The sequence below is a fragment of the Pipistrellus hanaki genome (assembly GCF_964339955.1).
Source record: "Pipistrellus hanaki genome assembly, chromosome: 19".
Taxonomy (NCBI): Eukaryota; Metazoa; Chordata; class Mammalia; order Chiroptera; family Vespertilionidae; genus Pipistrellus; species Pipistrellus hanaki.
The window spans coordinates 1,599,492-1,614,888 of record NC_140521.1 but is presented as its reverse complement, the minus strand read 5'-3'; the positions used below and the strand labels follow the sequence as shown (position 1 = coordinate 1,614,888).

General features: G+C 65.6%; 1 protein-coding gene across 1 annotated transcript in view; it reads left to right on the top strand.

Annotated features, from left to right (window-relative positions):
* BCR (BCR activator of RhoGEF and GTPase) overlaps window positions 1-15,145 on the top strand; it is a 53,231-nt gene extending 38,086 nt beyond the window's left edge. The window contains exons 15-23 of the mRNA XM_084867413.1: window positions 1,326-1,423; window positions 3,007-3,138; window positions 7,747-7,806; window positions 8,384-8,493; window positions 8,952-9,091; window positions 9,996-10,130; window positions 10,784-10,889; window positions 11,500-11,662; window positions 12,529-15,145. Of these exons, the coding sequence (XP_084723539.1) occupies window positions 1,326-1,423; window positions 3,007-3,138; window positions 7,747-7,806; window positions 8,384-8,493; window positions 8,952-9,091; window positions 9,996-10,130; window positions 10,784-10,889; window positions 11,500-11,662; window positions 12,529-12,618 (1,034 nt within the window). The 3' untranslated portion in view covers window positions 12,619-15,145. The remainder of the gene's footprint in view (window positions 1-1,325; window positions 1,424-3,006; window positions 3,139-7,746; window positions 7,807-8,383; window positions 8,494-8,951; window positions 9,092-9,995; window positions 10,131-10,783; window positions 10,890-11,499; window positions 11,663-12,528) is intronic.
* The last annotated feature ends 252 nt before the right edge of the window (window positions 15,146-15,397 follow it).

The window sequence follows — 15,397 nt, the reverse complement described above, 5'->3', positions numbered from 1 at the left end:
TGGGGAGGAAGGCGGCCGGGCGGGCGCGGAGCCAGAGGGTGTGGGAACCAGGGAAGTGGCTCCAATTACCATCAGGCGTCTGCGACCCCTGACCCCTGCTGGCGGGGCCCTGGGTGTGGAGTTGTGTTCCCTGGGCGGACCTTGCCCTTTCCCATGCTTGTCTCCGGTCCCGGGAGCTGGTGCGCTGCCCCCTGCTGGCGGGACTCGTCACTGCAGGGGCTGGAGCTGGCTGCGGGACAGACAGACCAGGGAGGGGGGCAGACAGACCAGGGTGGGGGACAGACCAGGGAGGGGGGCAGACAGACCAGGGAGGGGGACAGACAGACCAGGGAGGGGGACAGACCAGGGAGGGGGGCAGACAGACCAGGGAGGGAGATTCCGAGCTTGGCAGGCGGTGTCAGGGGCACTGGGTCCTGACAGGCAGAGTGGCTTTGGCCTCTCCCAGCTCCCAGAGTGGTTGGTCACGTGTGTGTGTCCCCCCGGCGCAGCACAGACCCACGTGCAGTGGGCACAGGGTTGGGATGCACTGAAGACCCTCCCGCTGTGCCCTCACCAGGGGTGGCTGTGCAGCCAGCAGGTTATCCCGGTGCCTCCTGTGCCATCCCCTGCCTCAGTGCTGGTGTGTCCATCCCCTGCCTCAGTGCTGGTGTGGCCATCCCCTGCCTCAGTGCTGGTGTGTCCAGGGGCCAGTCCGTCCTGCCTCCCTCCCTGCACAGACTCCCTTCTTCCGGCCCCCGGCGCCCTCCCATCAGCAATGCAGTGGAGCCCTGGCTGGTGCGGCTCAGTGGGTAGAGCGTCTGCCCACAGAGGGAAGGGTCCCGGATTCGATTCCGGTCAAGGGCATGTACCTTGGTCGCCAGTTCCCTGACCCTCGTCAGGGTGCGTGCAGGAGGCAGCCCACCCATGTGTGTGTCTCACATCGACGTTTCTGTCTCTCACTCTCCCTTCCACTCTCTCAGAAAGTCAATGGGGAAAATATCCTAGGGTGAGGACTAACAAAAAAAAAAAAAAAAGAAGAAGATAGAAAGGAAGAAAGAAAATCAAGACCATTTTTCCTGATTTCAAAAGGAACGCCTGCTCTTTTGAATGGGGGCTGCCCTGTCAAGGTGGCTCCGTGGTTGAGCGTTGACCTATGAACCAGGGAGGTCACAGTTCAATTCCCCGCTCCGGGCACCTGCCCGGGCTGTGGGCTCTGTCCCCAGGAGGGGGCGTGCAGGAGGCAGCCCATCAGCGATTCTCTCTCACCATGGATGTTTCTATTTCTCTCTCCCTTCCCCTTCCTCCCTGAAATCAATAAAAATAATAACAATACATATTTTTCGCAGACCTGTACTGCACCCTGGAGGTGGACTCCTTCGGGTACTTCGTGAACAAAGCCAAGACCCGGGTCTACAGGGACACGGCCGAGCCCAACTGGAACGAGGTGAGGCGCCTCCCCGCGGTCCTCGGCCGCCGGCCTTGTCCTTGGAGCGCGTCCGAACCCCCAGAGGCTCCCCAAGGCTCCCCCCGCCCCCCAAGGCCGGGCGCCAGCGTTCCGGGAATCTCCGGGGGAGGGGCGACTTGCATCTTCCTGAGACGGCCCCCCCCCCCCCCAATGACAAAGAGTGACGGATGCGGCCGGAGGAGGAGTGTTCGGAAACAGAACTTAAAAGGCCTCTTGTGCTGCCTTTGTTACTGGCGGCTGTTGACTTGGTCCGTTTCCATGGCATTTTTCCTGCGAAGCTGGAACGAACCTTCACTTTTCCTGCGAAGCTGGGAACGAGCCCCCTGTGACCATCGGTTTCCGGGAGCTCGGGGCTGTGCGGGGGCCGGGCGCGGGGGCCGGGGCACGGGAGGGCCCCTGTGCTCGTCCCAGGCCCTGGCTGGGGGGTCCCTCCTCAGCCTTCTCCGCCTCGGGGCTGTGCGGGGGAGCAGCCCCCTGCCCAGCCGGCCTGCCGCCGGGGGCCTTGGTGGCAGAGGGGCCGGTCCCGGTGACGCCCCCGGATGGTGGAGAAGGGCATGTCCGGGGCTCTGGAGCGGCCGTGGCCCTCGGGCCTTGTGCTTGAGGGCGGGGTGGAGGCCGCTGGGTTGCCCAGAGCTGGCACCACCAGACTGCCCCGGCTGTCCCTTCAGCTTCTCTAGGGGTCTTCCCTGTTCCTGGCACACACAGCCCCGCCCCAACCCCATTCCGGCTCAGAAAAACCTGCTAGCTTCCCCCGCCTCCCCTCCATCATCTCCGTCTTCCACCAGGAACCCACGCCAGCCTTCCCTGGTGTGGCTCAGTGGATAGAGCGTCAGCCTGCGGACTGAAGGGTCCCAGGTTCGATTCCTGGTCAGGGGCACAGGCCCGGATTGTATGATCCATCCCCAGTGTGGGGCTGCAGGAGGCAGCTGATCCATGGTTTTCTCTCATCATGGATGTTTCTGTCTCTCTCTTTCTCCCTTCCTCTCTGAAATCAGTTTTTAAAAATCCTATATAAATAAAGCCTAATATGCTAAGTGTCCAACGGTTCTACCGTTCGACCAGTCGCTATGACACACACTGACCACCAGGGAGTAGGTTAGCTTGCTGCTGGGATCCGGCTGATAGGGACTGGACAAGACTGGCCAGACACGCCCTGGAGCCCTCCCACGGCCCCTCCCCTGCTCGGTCATGCACCGGTGTGGTCCCTCTGCCTGGCCTGCGCCCTCTTGCAATCCGGGACCCCTCAGGGGATGTCCGAGAGACAGTGTCAGCCCGATCCCCGCAGGCCAGGCCGAGGGACTCTTGGGCCCCTAGGCCCAGTGGTCGGCAAACTCATTCGCCCACAGAGCCAAATGTCACCAGGACGACAATTAAAATTTCTTTTGAGAGCCACATTTCTTAAACGTAAACTATAGGTGGGTACATTGTCATTAACTTAATCAGCGGTGTGGTGAGACACCACCCTCGGAGGCCCCTCCGGCCTGCCCGCGGCAGTGACCACCGCCCCCGGACCGGCCCCGGCCGGCTGCTCACGCGGGACCGCCCTCCCTTCTCGGCCACAGGAGTTTGAGATCGAGCTGGAGGGCTCGCAGACCCTGAGGATCCTGTGCTACGAGAAGTGCTACAACAAGACGAAGATCCCGAAGGAGGACGGCGAGAGCACCGACCGCATCATGGGGAAGGGCCAGGTCCAGGTGAGGCCGCCCGCCTCCGCCCAGTCTGTCCGTCTGTCCGTCCGTCCGTCTGTCAGGCCCCAGTGCGTCCCCAAAGGAAGTCCAGTTCCACTTGGTTCTCCAGCTGGGCTTTGGTTCCTCAAGGCCAACGGCTTTGAGGCCCTTAACAGCTTCTGGGCAAAGCCTAACGATCTTGCCCTGGCTGGTATGGCCCAGTGGTCAGAGCTCCGGCCTGGGCACACACCTGGATTCCAGGTTCGATCTGGTCCCTGTCGGGACGCAGGCAGGAGGCAACCAGTCCAAGTGTCTCTCTCACATCGGTGTTCCTCTCTCTCTATCCTCTCCCTCCCTTTCACTCTCTAAACAATGGAAAAATATCCTTGGGAGAGGATTGAAAACAATAATAATAATAATAGACTTTATTTCTCACCAATAGACTGAGTTGTAGAATGTTCCCATCACCCCAAAACCATGTCCTGCTTCCCACGGACAGTCACTTCCTGCCCCCGCCCCCAGGCCAGGGGCTCGGAGAGAAGTATGGGAGCCCTGCCGGGGGGTTTGCCACAGGGAGGGGGGGGTGCGGCTCCACGCTGAACCCCACAAGGAACAGAGGGCATTGCTAGCCCAGGGGGAGGGGGAGGGGGTGTCAGTGGACGGAAGTCAGAGAAAACATCCATCAGGTGGGCGGGTTCTGGCTGAACGGGATTCCTGTCCTGGGCGGGCCAGGGTGGGGTCAGGGGTCAGGGGTCCCCCAGGGGCCAGGGGAGAAGGCGGGGTTTGGTCAGGGAAGGGCCATCAGCTGTCCGGGTGGCCTCTGGCCGAGCCGCCGAGGCAGGGTTCCTGCCGCCTTGTCCCTGGGCTCAGGAGGCCGTGAGGCCTCGCTGGGGAATAGCTCAGGGCCGCCCGGCGAGGGTTTGCTCACGGAGGGCCTGGCTGTGGGCGCCCTTGCCCACTCCGGTGGTGTGTGTGTGTGTGTGTGTCCTTGTCCGTGTCCGTGTCCGTGTCCGTGTCCGCACCTGTACTTTGGGGTGGGCCCTTCGGTGTCTGCAGCCGCTGTCATTCTCATCTGTGCTCATTGTTAGCGGAGAAGGCGGCCGGGCCCCACCCCTGGTCTCTGCTCGGAGGGAGCGAGGGCTGCTGGGAAGTCTGGCCCCCGAGCAGCCACCGTCAGCCAGGAAAGAATCCCGCCCCGCGCGGCAGAGGATGTTTGTGACTCAGGCCGGAGCGGGCTGGCTGGGCTCCCGAGACCTGGGCCCCCGGCACCGGGATCCCCAAGAGGAAGGAGGAGGAGGAGGGGGCGGAGGAGGAGGAAAGAGGAGGAGGAGGTGGATAAAGAAACGGAGGAGGAGGGAGGAGGTGGAAGGAGGAAGAGAGGTGAGGAGGCCAGCCACCCCAGCCAGGCCCCCTGTCCCCTGGCCCTGTGGGGGCTGCTGTGTGGGGTGCCTGGGGGAGCACGTCCGTGCCTGTGACCCAGCCCCCTGAGACCAGGCTTTTCCCAGTCTCTCCCGCCGCCTCCCTAGTGCCATGTGGGCGGGCGGGTGGAGAGCTGGTGGGGGGAGTGCATGGCCTACCCCCCCTCCCAGGTGCTCCCTGTCCCCCCACCCCCCTCCCCGCATACGCACTTTGACTCATCAGCTGAGGGGAGAGCACTTCCTGTGAGGAGGGGCTGTCTGACGGTGCAAGGACAGGTCCAGACGCCGGCCGGCGGGCTCAGGGGCTGGGCATCGGCTGTGAACCAGGAGGTCATGGTTCACATGGCCGGTCAGGGCGCAGGTCTCTGCGGCTCGATCCCCAGTGAGGGGCGTGCAGGAGGCAGCCGACCCATGGTTCTCTCTCATCATTGATGTTTCTCTCCCTCTCCCTTCCTCTCTGAAATAAATTAAATATTTATGCACACACAAACACACACACACACACACACGCACACATAATTTTTTTATTTTTTTAAGAAAGAAATTTTTTATTTTTTTAAGGAAGTAGGTGATGTGCACACATGTGGGCTCAGTCAGAGGAGGGGAAACACTGGGTTCCTTCCGGGCGCTGACGGCACAGGGGAGACCCGTCTCCGAGGAGGCGGCTGAGGAGGGCCTGGCCCTTACTGCCTCCTGAGCACAGCTCCGTGCGGCCCCCACCTCAGCGGGGGCGGGGAGCGGGTGCCCTGTGCCCGTCCACAGGTCCCCAGCTGGCCTTGCCACCTGCCGAGCGAGCCGGGCAGCCCTGGTCCTCGGCCAGGCTGCTCTGGGCGGCATCAGTGTCCGCCCTGCCTGGACGACGGGCCCTCCCCCAGCCTCCTGGAATGGGTACACGGGGTAGTTGTGGGGTTTTTTAAATACATTTTTGTGAATTTCAGAGTGGGAGAGGGCAATAGAAACATCCATGATGGGAGAGAATCATGGACCGGCTGCCTCCTGCAGGCCCTACAGTGGGGATCCAGCCCGCCACCCGGGCCTGTGCCCTGCCTGGGGATCGAACCCTGACCTCCTGGTTCAGAGGTCGACGCTCAGCCACGGAGCCCCAAAGGGTAGTTTCCTGGGCAGACTCAGGGCAGCTGGCCACCAGGCCCAACGACCGCCCTGGGAAGACGCGCAGGACCCAGACCGTTCTCCTGAGAACACGGCCCAGGCCCCATCCCCGAGCGGCCTGCGGCCGGAGACCCCCGGGTGGTGTGGGAGCCCCCTCTCGTTTCCCCCGAGACCTCCACTTCCTGTGCTGGCTGCTGGGCCGCCGGTTTTCCCTCCCCCCTCCCCCTTACCCCCCCTCCCCCTTGTTTACTTCGCCGCTGCTTTCCGTCCGTCACGGGGGAGCCGGCCAGCCTGGGCTGTTGTTTGGGGCGACTCTCAGCCTCCCCGTCGCCGTGTTATTCCTCCGGCTGCTTCCGCCCGCTTAGCACGCTCTGTGCCTGGAACCGAGCCAGCCCGGGGGCGGCCTCTCCCCCAATGGCCGCCGGCCAGGCCACAGCAACGAGGGACGGCCCCGGGCGGAGCCCCCTGCAGCCTGCGGCCCGCGGCCGGGTCTCCCCTGCGGCCCGCGGCCGGGTCTCCCCTGCAGCCTGCGGCCCGCGGCCTGGTCTCCCCTGCCGGCCGGCTCCTGCAGGCCTCCAGGGCCGGGGGCGGGGGGTCCGGACCTTGGGGCTGGGGGTGGACGGTGGCGCCCACTCCCAGCATCACCGGGCCGGCTCTCCGGGGGGACCGGCGTGGGGTGTCCTCGGCTCTGTCCATCAGGCAGGGCACGCCGTGTCTGGGGTAACGGGCGGGGTGGTGCGGGCCCGGGGGTGTCCGGGCAGAGGCCCGGGCCCGCGGCCTCCGTGTTACTCAGTGTTTCCAAACAGGAAGCAGCCGGCGCAGGAAACCGGCTCTCCTGGCGTTAGGGAAGGCCGTGATGCGGCGCGGTTCCCGTCACCAATGGGCTGCCGGCGGGCTGTTTTTTCCAAACAGAGGCAAAAGCATAAAATAAAATAATAAAAACTGGAGGGCCATAGGAAGCTTTGACCTTGGCGAGCCAGGCGGCGGGGCGGGGCTCTCCCCCCCCTCCCCCCTCCGAACCCCAGTCAAAAGGCCGCGGAGGCCGGGGCTGTCCATCCAGCCTCCTGCCGAGCTCGCCCTCCGAGCAGCGGCCAGCGACCGCCCAGCCCGCGGGACCAGGATGCGGAAGGCGCCGGCCGCTCCCGCCGCCGTGCGGGGCGTCCTGCGCTGGTTCCACCGGAGCCCGGCGGCGGCAGGCACGGACGGGCACCTGTGTGCGCCGGGCGCCACGCTCTGGGCCCACCTCCGCAGCCTCCTGTGCAAGGGCAAGGTGGGCCGGGGCTGGGTGCCCCCGGGGGAGCTGTGTCCGGCGGGGTCTCTGCTGCCCACGCCTCCGTCCCCACCGTCCCCTGACCTTGGCTCGTCGGCTGCGTTGGCCAAGTCTCAGTTCTTGGATTTTTTTTACTTTTATTTATTGATCTTTAGAGAGAGGAAGGGAGAGGGACAGAGAGGTCGATCGGCCGCCTCCTGCACGCCCCGCACTGGGGATGGAGCCTGCAGCCTGGGCCTGTGCCCAGGCCGGAATCGAACCAGTGACCTCCTGGTTCCTAGGTCGGCGCTCAGCCACTGGCCAGCCGGCCTGGCTCTCCTTGGGTGATTGGAAACAGCCGAGCCCTGCAGACCAGCCAGCACCGGAGCCTCTGGCGTTGGGATTCGGAGCTGGGCTCTGGCTTCTTCTGGGCCAGACGCTAAGCCACAGGCCTGGCCCGGGCGGGAGGCCCTCCTGGGCGCCAGACCGCAGCGCCCGCGGTGGGAGGAGCCGTGGCCCCAGCTTCTGGGTGGCATGGCCCCGGGCAGTTCTGGAAATGGGGCTTCCAGGATTGCACTTAAACCGGCGTAGGCAGCAGCACCTGTGAGGGCTGACGAGGGGGCAGGGGTCGAGCTCCTGGACTCCAGCTCCCAGCTCCTGGGGTACCAGGTGTCCAGCTGGTCCCCTCCCCTCCGGGGGCCCCTTTGTCCTGGATAGAGGCTCGGCTCTGATTGCGATGCGGGTGTGGGGAGCCGGTGTGGGGGACCAGGTGTGGGGAGCAGCGGGCGTGGGCTGCGGCCGGGCGGGGCCTCGGCACGGGTCCCGGGGCCTCTGCTAATCTCGACTCCGTGCTTCCAGCTGGACCCCCAGGCCCTGCAGGACAGAGACTGGCAGCGGACGGTCATCGCCATGAACGGGGTAGGTACCCGCTCACCCCAGCAGCGGGCCAGCATGGCCGGGGCGTGTAGGAGGGAGGTGGGCCTGGAGGAGGGGGAGGAAGCCCGTGAGCAGAGTCCGCACAGGGAGGGAGGAGGGAAAGGAGGGAGGGAGGGACCCCGTGCGTGCGGAGTGCGGCCAGCGGCCGGGCACTGAGCTTCCCTCCGGAGCACGAGGCCGGAGGCGCCGCCCGGACTGCAGGGCCTCCGCCTGGGGGACTGAGCCCTGGCGAGTCCTCGGGCCCTTTGCTCTCTCCCTCTCCCTCTCCCTCTCCCTCTCCCTCTCCCTCTCCCTCTCCCTCTCCCTCTCCCTCTGCCTCTGCCTCTGCCTCTCCCTCTCCCTCCCGCTCCCTCAGAATCAATGGGAAAACGCCCTCGGGTGAGGACCAGCACACAGAAACCACAGTGAACTGGCAGATCTGAGACATTTTAGAGAGGGAGGGAGGGAGACAGAGAGAGAGAGGCACCGGGTCCCAGGCTGCTTGCCCCGGGGGCAGGGGGAGGTCCGCCGGGCGCTGGGCTGGGAGGACCAGCGGCGAGGCCGTGCCCTCTCCTCCCAGATCGAGGTGAAGCTGTCGGTGAAGTTCACCAGCAGGGAGTTCAGCCTGAAGAGGCTGCCGTCCCGGAAGCAGACGGGCGTCTTCGGGGTCAAGATCGCCGTGGTCACCAAGTGCGTGTCCGGGGGCTCGGTCCCCCCCCCGCCCCCAGGGGGTTTCTAGAGGAAAGACTGCGTGTGGGTCTCCCCTCTGTGCCTCCCAGGCCCCGGGGACACTGTGTTTCCTGCACAGCTTACCCTACAGGCTTGGGACCATCCCTGTTCCTCCCCGATGCGGGGGTCCCCACACGCCCCCCGGGACTGAGAGGGCAGGCTCTCCTCCCCCACTGGCTTCCCAGTGCAGATGGCGACCCCTGCCCGGGTCACGGGTCATCGGGAGCTCACACCTGGCGCCTTCACCATGCCCGGCGTGGCTGTGCCCCTGTGGCTGTGCCCCCCGTGGCTGTGTCAGTGACTGTGTCCCCTGTGGCTGTGCCCCCGTGGCCGTGATCCTCCGTGGCCGTGTCCCCCGTGGCCGTGCCCCCGTGGCTGGCGCCGGGCCGCCGGGCACTCACGGGCGCCCGTCCCCGCAGGAGGGAGCGGTCCAAGGTGCCGTACATCGTGCGGCAGTGCGTGGAGGAGATCGAGCGCCGCGGCATGGAGGAGGTGGGCATCTACCGCGTGTCCGGCGTGGCCACCGACATCCAGGCGCTGAAGGCCGCCTTCGACGTCAGTGAGTGCGCCGGGCGCGGGGCGGGCGGGGCGGGGGCGGGGGCCGTGCTTCTCCGGGGCCTCACGGCCGGGGTGCCTGTCGCGCTCTGCGCTTTCTCGTCCCCAAAAGCCAGAGGAAAGCCGTGGGGGCCGCGGCGCCGCAGACACCAGTGCTCAGCCCGGGGCCCAGGCCTGGCTGTCCCTCAGCGGGACCGGGCTTCCGGGGGCCTGCTGCTGGGCTCAGCCTGCTCGGGGGGCAGCGCGGGGCGCAGAGGTGCCGGCCGAAGCCCAGGGCCCGTGCGGGGGCCGGCGGGGAGCAGGCCCGGCTGCCTGCGGGTCTGTCCCCCTCCCCTCCGCACACAGAGCCCACAGGCCCTCGGTGGCCACCGCAGCACCACGGGAAGGCACCGACTTAACCCCTGAAACAGAACCAATAATGGTGTCTTCCTGTTGTCAGAGGACACCGCATCCAGGCTAGGCCAGTGTGGCTCAGCGGGTGGAGCGGTGGCCTGTGGACTGGAGGGTCCCGGGTTGGATTCCAGCCAAGGGCACAGGCCCGGGTTGCGGGCTCGATCCCCGGCCCTGGTCAGGGCACATGCAGGGAGACAGCCCATCGATGTGTCTGTCACATCCATGTTTCCCCGTCTCCCCACCCCTCTTCCACTCTCTCTGAAAGTCAGTGGAAGATGAGGCCTAACAGCAGATAAAACGAAGGCCTCGCCGCTGGGCGGCTGGTTCGGGTCGAGCCCCCGATGGCTGCCTCCGTCCCGGCCCCCCAGTGGGCGGTGTGGGGGGGCGGGGGGGGGACGGGGAGGAGGCTGGAGGGGTGGGTGAGCGGCTCAGGAGCAGCGCCCCCCGGAGGCAGGCGGCGGGCAGGGGCGCGGGCGGCTCCGGGGCGGGGCTCACCGCCGCCGCTGCTCCCGCAGACAACAAGGACGTGTCGGTGATGATGAGCGAGATGGACGTCAACGCCATCGCGGGCACCCTCAAGCTCTACTTCCGGGAGCTGCCGGAGCCGCTGTTCACCGACGAGTTCTACCCCAGCTTCGCCGAGGGCATCGGTGAGCGCCCCCTCTGGTCCGCCCCCCCGCCCCTCCCTGCCCCCGCCTCTGTCCGGGCCGGGAGCCCCCCTCTGGTCCGCCCCCCCCCCCGCCCCCCGCCTCTGTCCGGGGTCCAGCCCATACTCAGCGTGTGCCGGGGGCCCCAAAACCGAGCCCGTGTCCTCCCTGACCTGCCGTCCCCACCCCCCCACCCCCGAGTGCAGGCGCCTGTCCGGGGGCAGGGATGGGGCCGCGATGGCTCCTCCTCCTCCCTGGAGCCCTTGTCCTGCTCCCCTGACCCCAGGTCGGCCTGCGGGGCAGTGTCCGGGGGACGGGGGGGGGGCACTGGTGTAGGGGCAGCCGCAGCCTCTGCACCCCGCCTCCGGGGCTGTTCGGTCGGGACCTCGTCCCCCGCTCCTGAACAGGGCGATGGGGGTCCCCGGGCCTCGCAGCCCCCCGCGCCTCGGGCTCCGTGCCTCGGGCTGTTCCGAGCGGGAGGCAGGAATGGCCGAGCGGGTGCTCCCTGTGGCGCCTTGGACCCTTTGAGACGGAGAGAAGGCGTCCCAAGGGGCTCGACCCCACACAGGCTCCCGTCACAGGCTCCCGACCGTGTGAGCCCGAGGATGACCCCTCAGGGACCCCAAGAATTGACAGGGCCCCCCCCCTTCCCGCAGCTCTTTCGGACCCCGTGGCGAAGGAGAGCTGCATGCTGAACCTGCTGCTGTCGCTCCCGGAGGCCAACCTGCTGACCTTCCTCTTCCTCCTGGACCACCTGAAGAGGTGCCCGGCTCTGCCCCGAGGGCTGGGGCGCCAGGCCCCCCATTTTCTGCGCCCCGCGGGCTCCCCTCAGACTCCTCGGCACCTGGGGTTACCCACCCCCGCTGGGCACTGGAGCCACAGCCACCCTCCTCCCTCTCCCCACCCGCCCCCTCTGCACCCCGGCCTTAAAGCGAGGGGCTCAGCCCGGCCGGTGTGGCTCAGGGGCTGAGCATCGACCTCTGAACCAGGAGGTCAGGGTTCGGTTCCCGGTCAGGGCACAGGTCTGGGCCGCGGGCTCCGTCCCCAGTGTGGGGCGTGCAGGAGGCACCGGGTCGGTGATTCTCTCTCGTCGATGTTTCTCTCTCTCTCTCTCTCCCTCTCCCTTTCTAAAACCAATAAGAATATATTTGGGGGGGGAAGTGAGATGCTTTGGCCACAGCCAGCATTGTGCTTGGACTCCCCCCTCCCCCTCCCGGCCAAGGTCATGGCCCCGGGTTGGCCCTGCCACCTGTTGGCCTCGGTCCCCTCCGTCTGGGCCCCTCGGACCCAGGGGCACGGGGTGGGCCTGCCCCTGGGCCTCCCCTCCGTTCGAGGGCCGCGTCCCAGCATGCCCTGTGCTCTGGCTCCGCAGGGTGGCAGAGAAGGAGACAGTGAACAAGATGTCCCTGCACAACCTGGCCACGGTGTTCGGGCCCACGCTGCTGCGGCCCTCGGAGAAGGAGAGCAAGCTGCCCGCCACGCCCGGCCAGCCCATCTCCATGACGGACAGCTGGTCCCTGGAGGTCATGTCCCAGGTGAGCACACGGGCTCCGGCCGTGGCACCCCGCCTCACCCAGGGGTGGCCTCGGCCTGCCCCCCCACCCCCACCCACCCCGAATTCCTGCCAGATGCCACTCAACTTGTACCGGGGAGCCCCAGCCCGTCTGGCCCAGTGGATAGAGTGTAGGCCTGAGGACTGAAGGGTCCTGGGTTCGATTCCAGTCAAGGGCACATATCCGGTTTGCGGGCTCGATCCCCAATAGGGGGCGTGCAGGAGGCAGCCGATCAATGATTCTCTCTCATTCATTTTCTCTCTCTCTCTCTCTCCTTCCCCTCTCCTTTCCTCTCTGAAATCAATGCAAATGTATGTGTATGTGTGTATATATATATATATATATATATATATATATATATTTAAAATTGTACGGGTGAGCCGAAACTGGTTTGGCTCAATGGATAGAGCATCTGCTTGCGGACTGAAGGGTCCCGGGTTCAATTCCGGTCAAGGGCATGTACCTTGGTTGCGGGCATGTCCCCAGTCGGTGGTGTGCAAGGGGCAGCTGATCGATGACTCTCTCTCAATGATGTTCCTAACTCTATATCTCTCTCCCTTCCTCTCTGTAAAAAATCAATAAAATATATATTTAAAATATATATGTATACGATAATAAATAAAATAAAATAAAATGGTACGGGGGAGGTGGCCAGAGGGGGACCCACCTAGGGAGGCCTCTCCCTTTGCACCTTCCTGGGCTTCTCGGGGTGGTCCTTCAGGGCACCCCGGGGTCTTGCTGTGAGGGGCTCAGGGCCCCGTAGGAGCCCTGCGCACCCCGAGCTGGGGCCTCAGTGACCGGGCCTGCGCTGTGAGCGTCCTTCTGAGCTGCTTCCCTCCCCCGGGCAGGTCCAGGTGCTGCTGTACTTCCTGCAGCTGGAGGCCATCCCTGCTCCCGACAGCAAGCGGCAGAGCATCCTGTTCTCCACGGAAGTCTAAAGGCCCGACCCCTCCGACTCCAGGAAGCCGCCGGCACGGCCTGGACACTCCCGGCGAGACAGGCCACCGCGGAGCAGGATCCGCATCTCCTTGAGGCGTCCTGGGGCCGCCCCCCGAGAGCCAGGCCCTCTGCCAAGAGACGGCTCGCTCCCCGAGGCAGAAAAGGCCCAGAGGCCTGGGCAGTGCCGGGCCTCCAGCCTGGGGGGCCCCCTGAGCTCCCCGCTGGCCTCCGACTCTGGCCTGCCGCCACCAGAGGGCGCCCCTGAGCCAGCACGGCTCAGAGTGCAGGCCTGGCCCCAGAGCGGGCGGAAGGAGTGGTTTTTTTTTTTTTAAATGAACTTTTCAGACTTTTCAAAGATTTCTACTGGATCCCTTGTCAAGAGGCAGCACCCTCTCCCGGGGAGAAGGGGACGCGCGCAGATCCCCTCACGGTCGTGTCCTGAACAGACGCTGCTGCTGCTTCGCACCCTGGGGGGCCCCCTGTGGGGGTGGGGGCGCTGGGGTTTTCCTGACTTAAAACATACGACTCCCGTGGGGAACGGGGTCCCGTGGGGAACGGGGCGCGGAAAGCTAAGTCAACACTGGGTGGCATCGGGCCCCTTTCGCCTCCTTCCTCTCTCCCCTCGCTTTCTAGAAGGATCTCTGGGCACCAAGGGGTCTCTTTCCTGTCCCATGCTGTGGCTGTGGCTGTGGCGTTGCTTTTGCAGATCCTGTGCCCCTGGGAGGGCAGCTGCCCGTGTAACACCCAGGCCCGGCCACCAGGGGGCGGGAGGCCGGGGCTGCGCACTTTATGGCCCCTTCCTCCTCCGGGGAGAGTGACCCCTGCCCCCCACCATGCCATCCCAGCCTCCCGCCGGGCACCCGCTGGCCTGCAGCTTGCAAAGGCCAGGTCTCTAGCTCAGCGGCACCCCCCCCCCACGCCCCGCCCTCCCCAGGTCCCCGCTCTGCTGAACAGACTCAGCACCTTTTTGGAACGGCTGCTTCTCGCTGCACCGGCATCGGCTTGTGTTCAACTTTTTGATCCGAATCGCCTTTTTGATACTTGAATATTTTTAAGTTTTATACGTAGTTTCTAATTTTCTTCCGGACGGACTCAGGAGGTATCTACGCTTTGTGTTCCTCTGAGCGCCCGCTCTGTCTGTCTGCGTCGGGAGCGGACGGACGCCGAGTCTCCTGGGCTCCGGGGGGCAGGCCCGGGCTGAGGGCGGCGGCTCCCATCCCAGAGCAGGCGGAGGACAGACCTGCCCCCTCCCGCCCGCTCCCCGCTCTGCACGCCCCTGCCAGCCCTCGGACCCTCTGCCTAAGAGCATGGGAAGCCACTAAGTGTTTCAAAGAAACAGGTCTACGGACACCATATCCGTCTTTTTTTTTTTTTTTAAAGAGGGGTTTTGGGCCCTGGCCGGTTGGCTCCGCAGACAGAGCCTCGGCCTGCGGACTTTAGGGCCCCGGGTTCGATTCCCGTCAAGGGCACGTCCCTCGGTGGCAGGCTTCTCCTCCCCAGCCAGGCTCTGGTTCGGGGTGCGTGCAAGAGGCGACCCATCGATGTGTCACACTCACATCAGTATTTCTGTCTTTCCCTCTCTCTCCTCTTTCTGAAAACATCCTTGGTTGAGGATTTAAAAACAAACAAGTAAATCGATAGACAGCGGGTTGGGGCGAGGAGAGAAGGGGTGCAGTGTCCGCACCCGTCTGGCGGGAAGAGAGGGTGCGATGAGTCGGAGGAGGGAAGCCATGCAGCGACTCAGGAAAAGGTGTTTCGTTGTCAGTGATGGCGGTGGCGCTGGCCCACGCTCCTGCCCACGTCCTGGGGCGGTGGCAGGGCTCACCCAGGGTGCCAAGGGCAGCGCTCTGCCCGGGGACCTGCCGAGCCAGGGGCCCAGGAGACAAGGTCACTTGTAGGCCTGCCGTCTGCATACTGTATTTATTTAGCTGTCCTTTATTTTCTCCCGTGTTAACGCAGCACCCCTCCTCCACCCACCCCCCCCCCCGGGGATGAGGGCTCTCTGTCCTCTGCCTGTTTCTGGGCCCAGTGGGTTCCCGGGGTCCCTCCGGCCCGACCGTCTCCCGCACACCTCCAGCCCTGGGTCCCCCTTCCCCGGCGCCCCTGGTTTGCATCTGTCGCATCGAAACTGGAGAGCAATACGCCCACGTCTGTGCCAACGCCCCTGCCCTCGCCCGCCGCCTCCCGAGTTATTTATATGGAGCGTGCGCCGCCTCCCGGCCGAGTGCCCACTCCTCTGTCGCTGTCCAGCGCTCCTTCCTAGGCCACCACCGTGGCGGCCCCCGAGGTCCCCTCTGCCGCGCAGGCCCCCAGTTGGCCGGGCCAGCAGGGGGCAGGGGAAGGCCCGGGGCCCAGATGCACCAGGAGACGAGGCCGCCCAGCCCTGGCCCCGGGGTCTGCGGGCCGCCTGCCGCTCTGCTGGGCGGGCTGGTCTCAGCGGCTGCGCTTTTGCTTTTGAGCTCGGCCACCCGTGTGCACCATCGGGGAGGGGACTGCTGACACTGTCATTAAAGTTTCCTGAGACGACGTGGCGTGCGTGGTGGTGATTGTGGCGCTCTGCGTGGGCTCTGGGTGGGCGGTGCGGCAGGTGAAGGGCCCGGGCGCCCGGTGGGCCTCGGGGAGGGAGGTGTGGCCGCCGCTGCGGAGGGGCCGCTGGACAGAGTCGGGACACTAAGCAGCATCAGTCACTCCGAGGAGCGAGAGCTTCGGGCCGCCTGGTTGGATAGCGGGCAGAGGGACATAGGCTGTGCCAAGCCCGGGGGCAGGGGTGCCCAGCCA